Genomic DNA, 13,651 nt, shown 5'->3' on the forward strand with positions numbered 1-13,651 from the left:
CAATGCGGTGTAGTGACGGGAATAAAGAATGACCCTATAATTGTATCGATTTATTGTACAGTGGAGTATGACGGAGTGGGAATAATGAAATAGCATAGGTTTATTTGCCTCCCATTATGTATGGGAGGCAAATAAACCTAAGCTATTTCATTATGTTGTGCTGTGGTTAATGTGGTGTGAAGTCTGGGCGGCTACAGGTACGCTGCCACAGGGATGTTAGGAGGCTTCATGTTGGCAGATCCATATCTGGTGTACTAATACGCTTTGCAAATCTGTGTCCATTGTTTTCCTTTTCCTGGAATCAGGGGATGACAACCCCCTTGTGAGATGCGTCGTGAAGTGGGAAGTGGGTCCCCAGCACTTGCTTCAGCCATGACCTCCACATCTGAAATATGGCCTTGAGTGTTAACACTCAAAAGAATATGTTGAGGGCCTAGCAGGTACAATAACAAATATAAAAATGACTATGCAAATAAATATTCCCCTTTGCGGTCCCTATTTCACTGGCACAGTTATTTTCCTGTCGACATTACGTTATAAACGCTGGCAGCCGCATCACACAAGATTCCTTTCACAAAACTCTACAATTTTCAGAGCTCGTACATATCCATTATTTTGTGGGACGTGCAAAAAGAATTGCAATATTTTCGTGGCTTGACAAAACATACCAAATCGAGTTGATTCCGTTGACTTGCTTGCTGCCGCCTGAAATAGAGCCAGAAATTAGCAACAAGGCTGCAGTAGAATACTGATGCAAGTGTCTCGGACGTAGCCAAACACAGATTGCGATGCTTTCACATCCCTGAATGCTGCCATCAGGCTTACACTATGAACTGTAGAAACATCCACTAGCTGCAATAAGATTAGAATAATGCTGTTATGTGGGAGTGTTACGTTACTCCTGCATAATACTGGCGACAATTAGCACAGCAACAACACACCAATCTTTTTTCTCTAGAGTACGCGTACTATTGCGTCAGAATGCTGCAATCATTGTAATAATTTGTGTACATTAGTAGCCGGTGTGACTGTGACGTTACAATCGGCGGCGAGGCCAGGTGTTCGCGATGATGTTTACTGTAACAACTGATATTTTTCATCGCAGCGTATAGCTGTGACCACGCAAAATTGTCACTTACCTCCGTTACTGGTTCCTGCCCTTGTTCCTGATCGAATGTGGTAGGGGTGGTAGGCACGGCGTCAATCTTCAGCCGCTTCTGTTTCTGCCGTAGCCCAAGCCGAACTTGCAATACATCTTCATCAAAATAGGCGTCGTCGGCGAAATGACAGGAACAGACGCGTGAAACATTCAATCCTTTGGCCACACCACAGTAGTGGCTGGCGATCGCTGCCTCCCACTTTCGTTTCGTTTCGCCATTGCGAGGTCGGTGAAATGTAAGCTCGGGATTCGCGTTATAAGTCTTTCTGCACCCGAGCACGTAGCACCGGTTTCCTGGCTGTGACATCGCACGTCAACGGCGTGAAATCCTAGGCCACACGCTGTGGTTCAAAGTACTTCAAAGCAAACGCGACAAGACAACAAGAAAAAGGGGCAGCCGCACGCTCAGACACACACAGAATCTGCGGCGGGAAGGAGCGCCTCCTGATGGTTGGTTTATCCGGGTAACGTCATCCAGTGTCGGCGCCACAGGGGTGACACAAACCCGCCATTGTTGTAACTACCCTCAAGCGGGTGCTTTTGGCAAAACTGCCATCTTATCCTGGTCGCACGTCATAGAAAACGTCATTTTCAGGTCATGTGACTTTGTTTACATGTAGTTTTGCCGCTTACCGACATATTTTCGCCGTCATAACACAAAGAGATTACCGTATTTTGCTAGCGTAAACTATGCGGTGCTTCTTCCGCAACATGGTAGCCCATTTCTCCTTAATTTAAGTACATGGCATCGGCTCGGTAAGTCTTAACGCGCAGTCGTCATCACATCTTTGGAAGTCAACAATAGGAGGCTTTGTGTGCAAAACTGCGCGTTTTACTGCAAGATTATCGGATAAAAATAATTACCGTGATCGAAAAACATCCAAAACGTCGTCCAGAAACAACCACATTGTTTACAAAAGGTTTGGCCGCCGATCACAGGCGCCGCCATCTTTAAGGTCACGTGCGCCTTGACGTTTGCTGTGACGTGCGACCAGGACCTGTCCAGGATCCATTGCGTTCGCCCAGCACGCTTTCGTCTACGGAGGAATACATTGGATGCCACCCCTGTGGTCGGCGCCTTGCGGGGATTGCCATGCGCGCCGGAAACGCGAACATTTAAAAATCGTTTGAGTCAACAAAGTGGATTTGTGCGGAGAAAATTTGCCGGCATACATTATGAACGACAGGGAACATGACCATAATAGTTCCGGAACACGCTTCCGGATGCGACTATCCCTTTAATGTCCCAAGCAACCAAAAACAGTCCTACAAGCTGGGCACGTGCCTCGTGCCTGTAACATTCTCGTCGTCTTTATCGTTATATGGCAATACATAACACTCTTTCATCCTTAAACAAAACGAAGTCTGTTACATGTTTGTTCACTTAATTCTTTGTTGTATAATCGTCCGGGCGGTATCTGTCGGGAGCCGTGCGAACACCTGTGCTTCTCCGCAGCATTGGTGTTGACGACTGACAGCCGGAGAAGCTGGACGCCTCTTCTTCAGCGAAGCTGGAGTCAGGCGTTTTCTTATCCCTGTCCATCATGTCTCCGCTGCTAGTTGCTGATCCCGGCTGCTGGATGGGGCTTGGTGAGCTGCCGTGCTGAAACTGCCCTGGCTCCCGTGACGTCGATTCCGCCGTGTCGACATTTTCCCACGTTTGGGGTTCGTTACTCGGACGGGTAGACGCAGCACCTGCGACGTCCTGATTTGGAGCACGAAACGTGCTTGGTGCCATGGCCCGTCGCTTCCGCAGGTGATCAGCATGTGTGAATCTCACGTGACATCCTACCCTGACGAGGTATGTTGCGGTGCTAACTACTTGTTCGATGATCCCTTCCTGCCATGATTCTGCTTCGCCTCTCGTTGTCTTCACGAACACCTTGTCGTTGACGCTGAACAGGTCTGCCGGTCCTCTTTCGCAGTTACGACGGTCAGTATTCCTTTTCTGACGGTCTGCCATGTCACTTGCGAAGTTCGGCTTCACGAGAGACAACCTAATGCGGGGCAACCGCTTCAGGAAAAGCTCCGCTGGAGCCTTTGCCGTTACCGAATTTGGCGTGTTTCGGTAGGACATCAGAAAGTTGTTGATGCGCTCTTGTACTGTACGCTTCGCTCCCATTATCCTGTCTTCCAGAACCTCCTTGAAGAGCGCAGTCTTGGTGGTCCTTACCAGTCTCTCTGCAGCTCCGTTGGAAGCAGCGTGGTATGGAGGTGTTCGAGTATGTCTGATTCCTCGCTGTCGCAGGAACTCTTGAAATTCCTCAGAGGCGAACTGTGGCCCGTTGTCTGTTACCAATTCTTCAGGGTAACCATAGGATGCAAAAAGGGCGTCCAACCTCTTCAGTGTGCTTGTAGTAGTCGTTGTATTCATACAGAAAACCTCAACCCATTTCGAGTAGGCGTCGACCAGCACCAGCAAATTTACGCCGTCCTTGAGAGCATAGTCCACATGTACACGTTGCCAAACTCTTGTCGGGTATGACCAGGGCCGCAAAGGACCAACAGTCTGTGCCGGAAGAACACTTTGACAGATTTTGCAGCTCCGTACTGTGCTCTCTAGATCTTTGTCTAGACCAGGCCACCAAACATATGACCTCGCTAACATCTTCATCCGCGTCATGCCTGGATGAGCTTCGTGTAATAGCGACAGCACGGCAGGCTGCAAGCTCCTCGGGATAATGACCCTGTAGCCCCATGTCGAACAGTCCTGTTCCACTGATAGCTGATCTCTGCGCACAAAGAATGCCTGCATTTCTTGGGGGTACCTGCTTGGCCAACCGGTTAGTGCATACTGGACGACCCCACTGAGAAGCGGGTCTCGCTTAGTTTCCTTTGCAACTTGCGCTGCAGTCAGGGGTGTTGCATCGAACACAGCTAAACAATCTGGTTCGTCCCTTCTCTCTTGTACGGATAGCGGCAGGCGCGATAACGCATCTGCTACTTCCATGTTCCGACCATTCCTATACTTGAGGTGATATTGATACGCGGCCAGTGTCATTGCCCATCTCTGAATTCTGGCGGCAGCTAAGGATGGCACAGGTCTATCGTGTCCCAGTAAACCGAGAAGGGGTTGATGGTCGGTGTAGATGCTGAAACGTCGTCCATACAGGTATCGGTGGAAACGTCGCAAGCCGAAGATGAGTGCCAGCGCCTCCTTCTCGCCCTGTGCATAATTGCGTTCGCTGCTTGAGAGTGTGCGGGACGCGAACGCGATTGGTCGTTCACTTCCGTCTGGCATTTCATGGAAGATGACGGCCCCTAGACCATAAGCAGATGAGCCACAGCTTAGTCCAATTGGCTTATTCACATCATAAAACGTGAGCACTTCGCTGCTGAGAATCATCTCTTTGGTCTTTGCGAAAGCGTTCTTGCACCCTTTTGTCCAGTGCCACTGTTTGTCTTTCTTCAGCAATTCGTAAAGAGGCGCTGCCACCGTTGCCAAATTCTTCAAAAACTTGGCGTAGAAGTTGAGGAGTCCTAGGTAGGCTGTAATGTTGGTTGGCTCTGGTGCGTCCCTGATAGCCTTCACTTTTTCTGCTATCGGATAGATTCCTTCAGCTGAAACCCTGTGGCCAAGATAAACGACTGAGTCACGGAAGAACTGACATTCTTCTGCTTTTAGAGTGATGTTGTAGTCATTTAATCGTTGCAGAACTTGTGTGACCGTTTTGTATCCTCTATTATCCTCTGTTGTCAGTCCTCTATGTTCCTGCCTGTGACGATAATGTCGTCTATATAACATCCTACATTTGGGATACCTTCCAGGACCTGGTCCATCATTGCCTGGAAAATAGCTGGCGCACTCGCAATTCCAAAAGGAAGTCTTTGGTACTCAAACAGTCCTAGATGAGTGTTGACCGTGAGTAAAGGTTTGGCATCGTTGCAGAGCGGTACTTGCAAATAGGCTGAAGACAAGTCTAACACGCTAAAGACCCTGCCTCCCGCAAGCATGGAATAGAGATCCTCTGGAAGAGGCAGCGGATAGCAGTCAGTCTTGAGAACTTGATTTACCGTGACCTTATAGTCTCCGCAGATTCTGAGCCCGCCTCCACGCTTGGGAACCACTACGATAGGAGTTGCCCAGTCACTCTTCATCACTCGTCTTACGATGCCGTTGTTCTCCAATCTGCGCAGTTCTTCTGCAACAGCGTCCTTGATCGCGAAGGGAATGGGCCTTGCCTTGTAGTACATGGGCAAACTGTCTGCTTTTATGGCAACTTTGGCCTCGAAGTTTCTTATTACCCTAGGCGTGCTGCTGAAAATTTCAGGAAACTTGTCTTGTAGTAACTTCACTCTGCTGTCATCCATGACAGCGCAAACAGGTGGTGGTGGTGGTGGTGATAGGGCTTGCCGTTGTCGGCCTCACGTATGTGGGCAACGTCACGACTCACGCCCTGGGGGAATGTGCGTCCTGGGCCGACTTCTGAGGGAACTGTGCCGACATATGTCTGAAAGCGTCTGAGGAAAACCCAGGAAAAACCCCAGACAGCACAGCACAGTTCTCCAGTCGAGGTGTAACTTTTCAAGCCAGTCACGGCCTAGTAGCGTCGGCAAAGCCTTGTCGTCGTCTTTTACCACGAAGAGCGAAAGTGCTGCGCTGTGACCCATATGTTCCACGTTGACAACTGCCTCCCCTTTTAGTTTTAGCGGATCACCGGTGTAGGTCCTTAGTGAGGCGTGCGTTGGCTCGCACTTGGTTCCTGCGAAATGCTCATTGTAGATTCTTTCGTGCATTAAGGTAACTGCTGCGCCTGCGTCCACGAGCATTGAAATTGGCGTTCCTTCAATGTTCAAAGAAACCTCGTAGCCATGCGGTTTCCCTGTTGCGTACATTACAACATGATAGATATGCGATTCCTCAGAATCCGCATCTGACGTTTCAACGTAGTGTACCGAGCTCTTTTTCTTTTCCGGACACATGGCCTGCAAGTGCCCAGTCTTCGCACATGTTCGGCATTTCGTGTTCCGATACCAGCACCTCGCGGGGTCGTGCCCCTTACCGCAACGATAACAGAAGCTCCTTTTCTGTGACGCATTGTCTTTTTTTACTTCAGTTACATGCCTTTTCTCTTTGGCGTTTCCGCGCACCGCGTTTATTTCAGCTGATCTGGGCTCTGCGGTGTGCAATTCCTTCGTCTGTCGTGCAGCGAGTTCTTTTTCAAGCGCGATTTTGCATGCCCCCTCAAATGTTAGGCTTTCCGTTGCAAAGAGCAGCCTCTGTGTCTCCTGATCGCGTAGCCCTGCAACAAGGCGGTCCCTCAGGGCATCATTCAGGAATGCTTTGAATTCGCAGTAGCGTGCCAGATGCTTTAACTCAGTGACAAAATTTTTGACACTCTCTCCTTCTTGTTGGATCCGCCTATTGAATTTCCAACGCCCTGCGATCACTGAGTATTCCGGACTGAAGTGGGCTTCGAGCAACTTCCGTATTTCATCGAAAGTTTTGTCGGTGGGGCTCTCCGGAACAAGAATTTTCTTGAGCTCCTCATAAGCGTGACCGCCCACTACATTCAGGAACAGCTTCAACTTCTTTGTTCCTGGAACCTCATTTATGTCAACAAAATTTTCGAACCGCTCGAAATAGATTTGATATCGTCCCCCTTCGGGTTGAACTCCGACATGCTTCCTAAACGTTGCAAAGCATGGGGCGTGGACATGTTGAAGAAGCGTCTCACTTATCTGTTGCGCAGTTGTAGTCCGTTCAGTCCTTTTCCTGAGGCGGCTCGCAATGTTACTTCTTGGCGTGCTGTTGGGTCGGCCTCTATCTACATGATGATTGACGATCCCATCCTGTGTCGCCAGTTGTTCTACAGGGTGTTACCCTATAAAAGTCTACCCGCGCCGGCATGCCGTGCTCGCCAATTACTCAATGCAGGTGCTACGATGTGTTGCCTACGTATAAAACTCATAAGGACATTCCATCATGGTAAATATCGAAGTGATTGAGCACCGTGACACAAAGTTATAGCGCAAAACGTGAGGTTCCCGTAGTCAAAACAGCCAAGATGGCGCCTTTCAGTATGCAGACGACATCCCTTTTGGGTGTCGTCTGCTGAGTACATCGGCATTTTCGTTCCTCACGTTGCTTTCTTCTGAGCAAAATGAAAACTGCAGTTCCATCCGGCTGGCAGGATATGCGACACGTCGCCGTCAAGTCGCCGACACGTCACGAGCAGCATGTCAGCTGCTCTTCTCAACGACGCCATCTTGATTGTTTTGACTACGGGAAGTGCACGTTTTGAGTTATAACTTCGTGTTGCGGCGCTGAATCACGTCGAAATTTACCAAGATTAAATGTCCTTATGACCTTTATATAAAGACCGCACAATGTGCCATCTGCATTGAGTAATTGGCGAGTACGGCATGGCGGCACGGGTAGACTTTTATAGGGTAACACCCTGTATATTAGCCACCGAAGACACGCCGATACCAAGCAAGTCCGAACAGCAAGCCTTTAATGTCCCAAGCAACCAAAAACAGTCCTACAAGCTGGGCACGTGCCTCGTGCCTCTAACATTCTCGTCGTCTTTATCGTTATATGGCAATACATAACAGGCGTCAGCGCCTCTTTTCCCTGAGTTGTTGCATTCGTTGATTTCCGGGCGTATGAGGCTTACATGTTTGTGTCGTCCCTAAGTGTGGTCTGCCTCGGCCAAATCTCATTGTTTAGTATCACTCCGCGTAAGGAAGCCTCCGTATATCAAACCCCCATCCTTCCTTCTCGTGGTGTGAGTCAGAGGAGATCAGAAGGCCATTGTAGGAGGCTCACTTGGCGCCTTCAAAGCGGATTAACTGATGGCCAAGGTTGATAATACCGGCCCTTGGTAGGCTTTCCGAAGCGAAAACTGCCAAGAAAACAGCAACCACACTTGTGGATTGTATCTCATTACGGCCGATGTCTCAATACGGCCGAAAGTCTCAATACAGCCGATAATCCTTTAATCCCCAAGTGTCTCATTACGGCCAAAGTCTCAATACGGCCGAAGGCAGTCTCATTACGGCCGAAGGTGTCTCATAACGGCCAAATGTCAAAATGTGTATTGTAACCTGCATTGTTATGCAATGTCGCAGCAGGTATGGATATATATTCAGCAGGGTATAAGCCATGCACTGTGCCCTTAGGGCCCTTATCATATTTATATACACATATTGCGAGACAAACGGTATGTTATCATACCACAGCACAATGCAACATATTGTGTAATGTGTACTCCCACAAGGTAGTGTAGGCTGTGATGTAGGCTACTATGTGGAGTTAGCTACTTGTAGAGAGCTAGATGAATATTGGCTTTGTTGTGACGCCTTTGCAGCCATCCTACAGTCATTGGCCATGACAGAGCACCTATCTCAGTCGATGTCAGTTTATTTCCATTCGCCTTACAATGATACAATTCTTGCTTCTGGAATGAGTAAACCTGCAAGAAGCGATGAGCAACCATGAATAGGCTAGAATATTTAAAAAAAATAACAACAAGCATTTGTCTCTACATGGCTCGTTTTAATGTGCACAAGCTGCACACGTGTTGATACGTGTCTGCTATTTCATACAAGGTTAACATAAATATTCATTTAGACAAAAGAATGACAAGCCTTAAAAATGTGACTTCCAGGTAAACACAGAGCATGACCATGATATGAATATAGGTTCAGTAGTTCATTCCCTTAATGGAAACATGTGAATATCAAATAGTAATACATTACAATTCATGAAATGATGCATGCATAACTTTCCATTTCTGGTTTCTTTTTTATAAAAGTAGTGCACGAATTAACATTCGTGCACTACTACAAAATTTCTCACTTCACAACAGAACCTTATGAAGATCTTAACAGCTCACCTCTTCGCCAGGACTCCCTGGGCAGCAACATCCTATTAGCCATGTTGTTGTTTTTCTTTTTCGGAATCCTTCGTGCAGCCACATACCATGCCTGGAATGGAAAACCAGCTATAAATAACAATGTATTTGAATGACTTCCTCTTGAAGTATTTATTCTAATCAGATATGCTTTGTGCGCGAAGGCACATAAGTACAACATTTGCAGACGTTCGACGTAAGCAGTTCTTGGAGATCAATTCAAGTAGGCCGACTTGCGCTTTTATTTTTGAAGAAATACGAAGACAAATTTTAACAAATGAAATATGGCTCGCAATGATACGAGTAAATGCTGCTGTACGGTGATGCATTATCGGTATCCTATCGTCTTCGAATAAATTTGTTGTTCCTAAACGCGCAACCAACTAGAAACGGCGCAAACCTACGAACGGATACCGAGTTACATCTATTACAGGCACTTCAGCTGTTTTGATTAATTTAAATTACTCTTATGAGAATCCAACTGGAAATAAAGGGCATGATCTCAATGAATTCTCCCGCAGTTCCAATGAGATTCCAATGAAATCAGATGACCAATTCATTCAATGTGCATAAGAGGAGTATTTCTCATTGAGGGAATTGGGAGTTTTGCAGGGAAGCGGCCTTCGCGACAACGTGTTCCACCATGTTGTGTGGCGAAGGCTGCGCACAGGGAATAAAGAACCAATTCAAGGAATTGGTCTAATGGGTATCAATGAGAAACGCTGACTTCCAATTGATTTGATGAGATACTCCACCAATACAAGGAATGCGAAGCCAATTGAATGAATTGGCCCAATGTGAACGAATGAGACACGATCATTCCCAACTGAAGGAATGAGATGCTACCTTTTCGGCGCCGTAGCACCTTTCCCCATCCGCGCTCCAAAATAGTTCGCGTGATTTCAAATGTTTTTGAATATTCCCTCAAAGGTACAGGATCCGTGGTATAACCTACTGTTGCGCCTAACGCTTGAAGCTATTGGTGTTGCAATTCATGCAATATTGCACTGCACAGTAGTGGAAGCGTCCATCAGTCGCCAGCGGAATAGTCAGTCTCTTATGAATCGTCCAAGTGTGAGGATGGCGGTCGCGCATCTGCATCAATTCGCCCTTTATCTTTGTGATTTTTTTCCGTTTTAAGGTACGTAGTTGACGTGTAAGGCGTTCCTGTTCTTTGTATGCCCTTACCCCTGCAGGCATTATGAGCGCTGACGGAAAGATAGCAAGATGAAGTGGAGTGTTTTAGTGACTGTTACCAACCGCGCTGTGTGAAACGGTATGTAATATACGTTGTTGCCTTCTGACATTATAGCGACGTCATTTGAAACGGTATTTGAAATATTATATGAAGTGTATCTGAAATTGTATTTCGTGCAGGTTGAGCCTGTACGAGGCGGCAGGCAAGGGAGTCTTTGTCGCGATGTGGCTATCACCACGACGTGGGAACACAGTCTCGCCTAAGTTGGAGATGCGTTAATTTTCGCTCAAGAATGGCAGGCTAGACCGTAAATCGTGAGGCGGCAGGTGTACAAGACAGTGAAGAACATGGTCGTCGAAGAACTCAGTGCTTTAAGAATTTTTTCCACCTGGCGTTGTGCGCTGTTCGTTGTTTGGACGTTGCGAGAACGAGCCTCCATGGATTACGGTGGTGTGTGTCGGTGATGAACGGTACGCCTTCAAAGACACGTAAGTGCTGAATTGAGTATTTGTTCCTGCTATTTATTGTTTCGTGTGGTTTCTCAGTTCCATGAATACTCACACATGTACAAGTCATTTGAAATAACTTTTCGTTTTTGTGTCTTGCTATTTGTTATATTTTCACATCTACTGTATTGTTATGTGAACAATAAATTTTCACGAAGAAACCACACAGAGTGTATTTCTTTTTGCAGCCACAACTTCTTTGATTCTTCAACGTAACTTTCATTAGGAGCAACGGTTTTGAATGTTACTACTCATAAAAAAAGTGCATTGGCAGGGAGAATATCAGGCTGACTTCAGTGGGAAATTCCTTAGTGCAGCACATTGGCTCAATGGGACGCAAGACTGACCTCGAATGAGTTTGCATGGGTGCTATTCAATGTGTCTCGAATTGGGCCCCATTGATTTCTACAGAGAATTTTCATTGAGACCAATTAAAACACCAGTTGTGTCCAATATAATATTTGTTCCAAATCATCTATTGGGAATTGGAATTTCAGGTTTTTTTTTAATGGTGTTTGTCTGAAAGACGTCCAATTGAATTCAATGAGTTTTTCGGGAAATCTTCAATGGGACCATTTCTAGCAGGGGTGTGGACAGCACACTACTAAGACAGGCAATCTACGAAAGCATTACTCACCAGAATTCCTGCTTGACTTGGTCTTGGTCAACACTGCGCGATATACGTTGGGGCTGTGGCGATTCATTCAACTCGATTTTTACCGGAACAACAGGCGCTGCTCGAAAGACAACGACGGAAAATAGAGAGCCGCTATAAAGTCCGCTAACAACAACAACAACTTTATTTTCGGCCTAGGAGAGTGGGGAGTTTCATCGCAACAGGCGATACTCTACCCCAGTGCTTGGTGGAATGGGGGGAATAAAATAACGAGCCCCTTTACAATAACGATCGAAGTCCGATGGTGTCCAGAAATGTCAGAAGAGCTTTGAGCGCAGACACATTACAGCACTACAAAGCGATATATGAACACATCGTAAACAGCAACCACTCGCTCACACACACAAGAAACGAGGTACCCAACGTTGCTAGACACCATCCGAACTCCGAAGTGAGAGTAGCAAAACAACAAGATATCAAAACACGAAAGGAAGAGTATTGATCCCCCCCCCCTTCTATAGCATGCAAAACGTGATTTGCGCTGAGATGAACATATATGTTCATGACGCGAGTAATTTTCACTTTTCACTGATCCAAAGGAGGTCACGTGGGATTGCTCGACGCTTGCGAAATCAACAATGAAAATGGCGAAACGAAACTTATGAATCGTGCATTTGCTCTTCATGGTAGCTGCCAAAAAATCGAATCAAACTTATGGGGCACTGGATTACAGGTATGTTGGCATCTTTTCATTCCTGCATATCATTACACTATACGTGAATACATGGTGTCATGTCATGGGTGTCATGTCTCACGATGCTGGGGAACTAGTTGCATGGGGAAGTGTGCATGGTTCTAGACTTTTAATTTTTGATCGCGTAATCGAAATATCGGCACCTCTCGCATTGTGGCTTGCATGTGACCAACCAAGTGCTGTTCCCTTACTAGCGCTTCCTACAAACGACAAAACGAAACATGTGGGAATGTATATTTTTGATTACTCATATGTAACAAGAAAATGTATCGTTTTCAGGTTGCTGCCACTACTCCATGTGCCCGCGATTGTCTTGCGTGTATGATTACACTAACGGCGTCGCCCACCACGGCGGAAGTGTTTTGCGTACACGCGTTTCAGCATGAAGCCTGCAGGTAACATCTGATGTTTACCCTTCGGATATTCTGAATTTACATATTGTAGCTTAGAGGAATTCCGAATGCCCAGAGTGACACACACTTTTAACATTGTGACATCAGTGCAGTGGCATAAGCTCTAATGTAGTGCCCCACGAAAATGAACAAGGGGTAGTGGTTTATCCAGAATCCCAAGCACGAGAAGGGTGTTGGAAAAAATTGTTGGAATAGTTACGTCATTACAGCTTAACATATCATTACAGACGTATCTGAAGCTGAAATCGCAAGGGCACCCCCTGTAGGGGGTGCACAGGCAAAAAAGTTAGGGGGGTCTGGATAAAGCACTGACGAGGTGGACTCCTCCACCCAATGTCAAGCCTCATAAAACACCTCCTGAAATAGTTTCCTGGCTATGCAGCTGCATTATTATGACGTAATTGTCATTGTTGTCCATAATTCTTGAATATGTTTCGAATATATGAAAAAAAAGTCTGCTTGACAGCATATGTCTTATAGTCATCATCAAACAAGAGCATATGTCATTTTGTTCAGTGGCTTATGTACTTTTTTGTAAATTTCAGGTGGACGTAAATTGTAGAAGGCAGCTAGTGGGGGAGAAGATCATGGTCATAGGTCATGTGACTCCTGGAGCTCCCAGTGGGCTCCCTTGTGGAGTACTTTTCAGAACACACACACACACAGTTTGCTCACAGAACCAACGAGTAGGATGTTGCTTGAATACTGAGAGAAAATGGCGTAACACATACAAATATCGTGTGACACATATGACAATAAAAACATTTTTCACGAGGGATGCATGAAACACTGTCGCAATATTGTGTGCATGAACCATTGTGTGTGACACAAGCCGTGGGGGCACACCGCCTCGGACACATTTTGGGAAGCATAAAACACAGTATATACAGAGCTACTATGGTGGATGCTTCTTTTTTCTTTTTGGCCGTTATGAGACATGTTCGGCCGTATTGAGACTTTGGCCGTAACGAGACACCTGGGGATTAAAGGATTTTCGGCCGTAATGAGACTTTCGGCCGTAATGAGACTTCGGCCGTAATGAGACTTCGGCCGTAATGAGACTCGGGCCGTAATGAGATGTTACCCACTTGTGCCAGTTACCAAAAAATAGGAACTAAATACCGATACCCGTTACTTCAGAAAAAA

General features: G+C 46.5%; 1 protein-coding gene and 1 long non-coding RNA gene across 2 annotated transcripts; one reads left to right on the forward strand and one right to left on the reverse strand.

Moving 5' to 3' along the window:
- Positions 1–2,543: 2,543 nt before the first annotated feature.
- LOC135398465 (uncharacterized protein K02A2.6-like) lies at positions 2,544–5,470 on the reverse strand. The gene is made up of 2 exons (XM_064629866.1): positions 4,921–5,470; positions 2,544–4,774 (listed from the first exon to the last, which is right to left on the reverse strand). The coding sequence occupies exons 1-2, from the start codon at positions 5,468–5,470 to the stop codon at positions 2,544–2,546; spliced, it is 2,781 nt and encodes a 926-aa protein (XP_064485936.1).
- A 6,904-nt stretch (positions 5,471–12,374) lies between these two features.
- Positions 12,375–13,283, forward strand: LOC135397825 (uncharacterized). Its single transcript, XR_010423783.1, has 2 exons — positions 12,375–12,487; positions 13,051–13,283. It is a non-coding gene; the product is annotated as an uncharacterized LOC135397825 (long non-coding RNA).
- The last annotated feature ends 368 nt before the right edge of the window (positions 13,284–13,651 follow it).

Source organism: Ornithodoros turicata, chromosome 6, assembly GCF_037126465.1.
Source record: "Ornithodoros turicata isolate Travis chromosome 6, ASM3712646v1, whole genome shotgun sequence".
Classification (NCBI taxonomy): Eukaryota; Metazoa; Arthropoda; class Arachnida; order Ixodida; family Argasidae; genus Ornithodoros; species Ornithodoros turicata.

Excerpts from the sequence above, each read along its gene's own strand:
- LOC135398465 (XM_064629866.1), bottom strand. The coding sequence starts at position 5,470 with ATGGATGACAGCAGAGTGAAGTTACTACAAGACAAGTTTCCTGAAATT. Across the intron at positions 4,775-4,920 it reads GATGGACCAGGTCCTGGAAG|AAGAATGTCAGTTCTTCCGT; the intron begins GTATCCCAAATG and ends CTCTAAAAGCAG.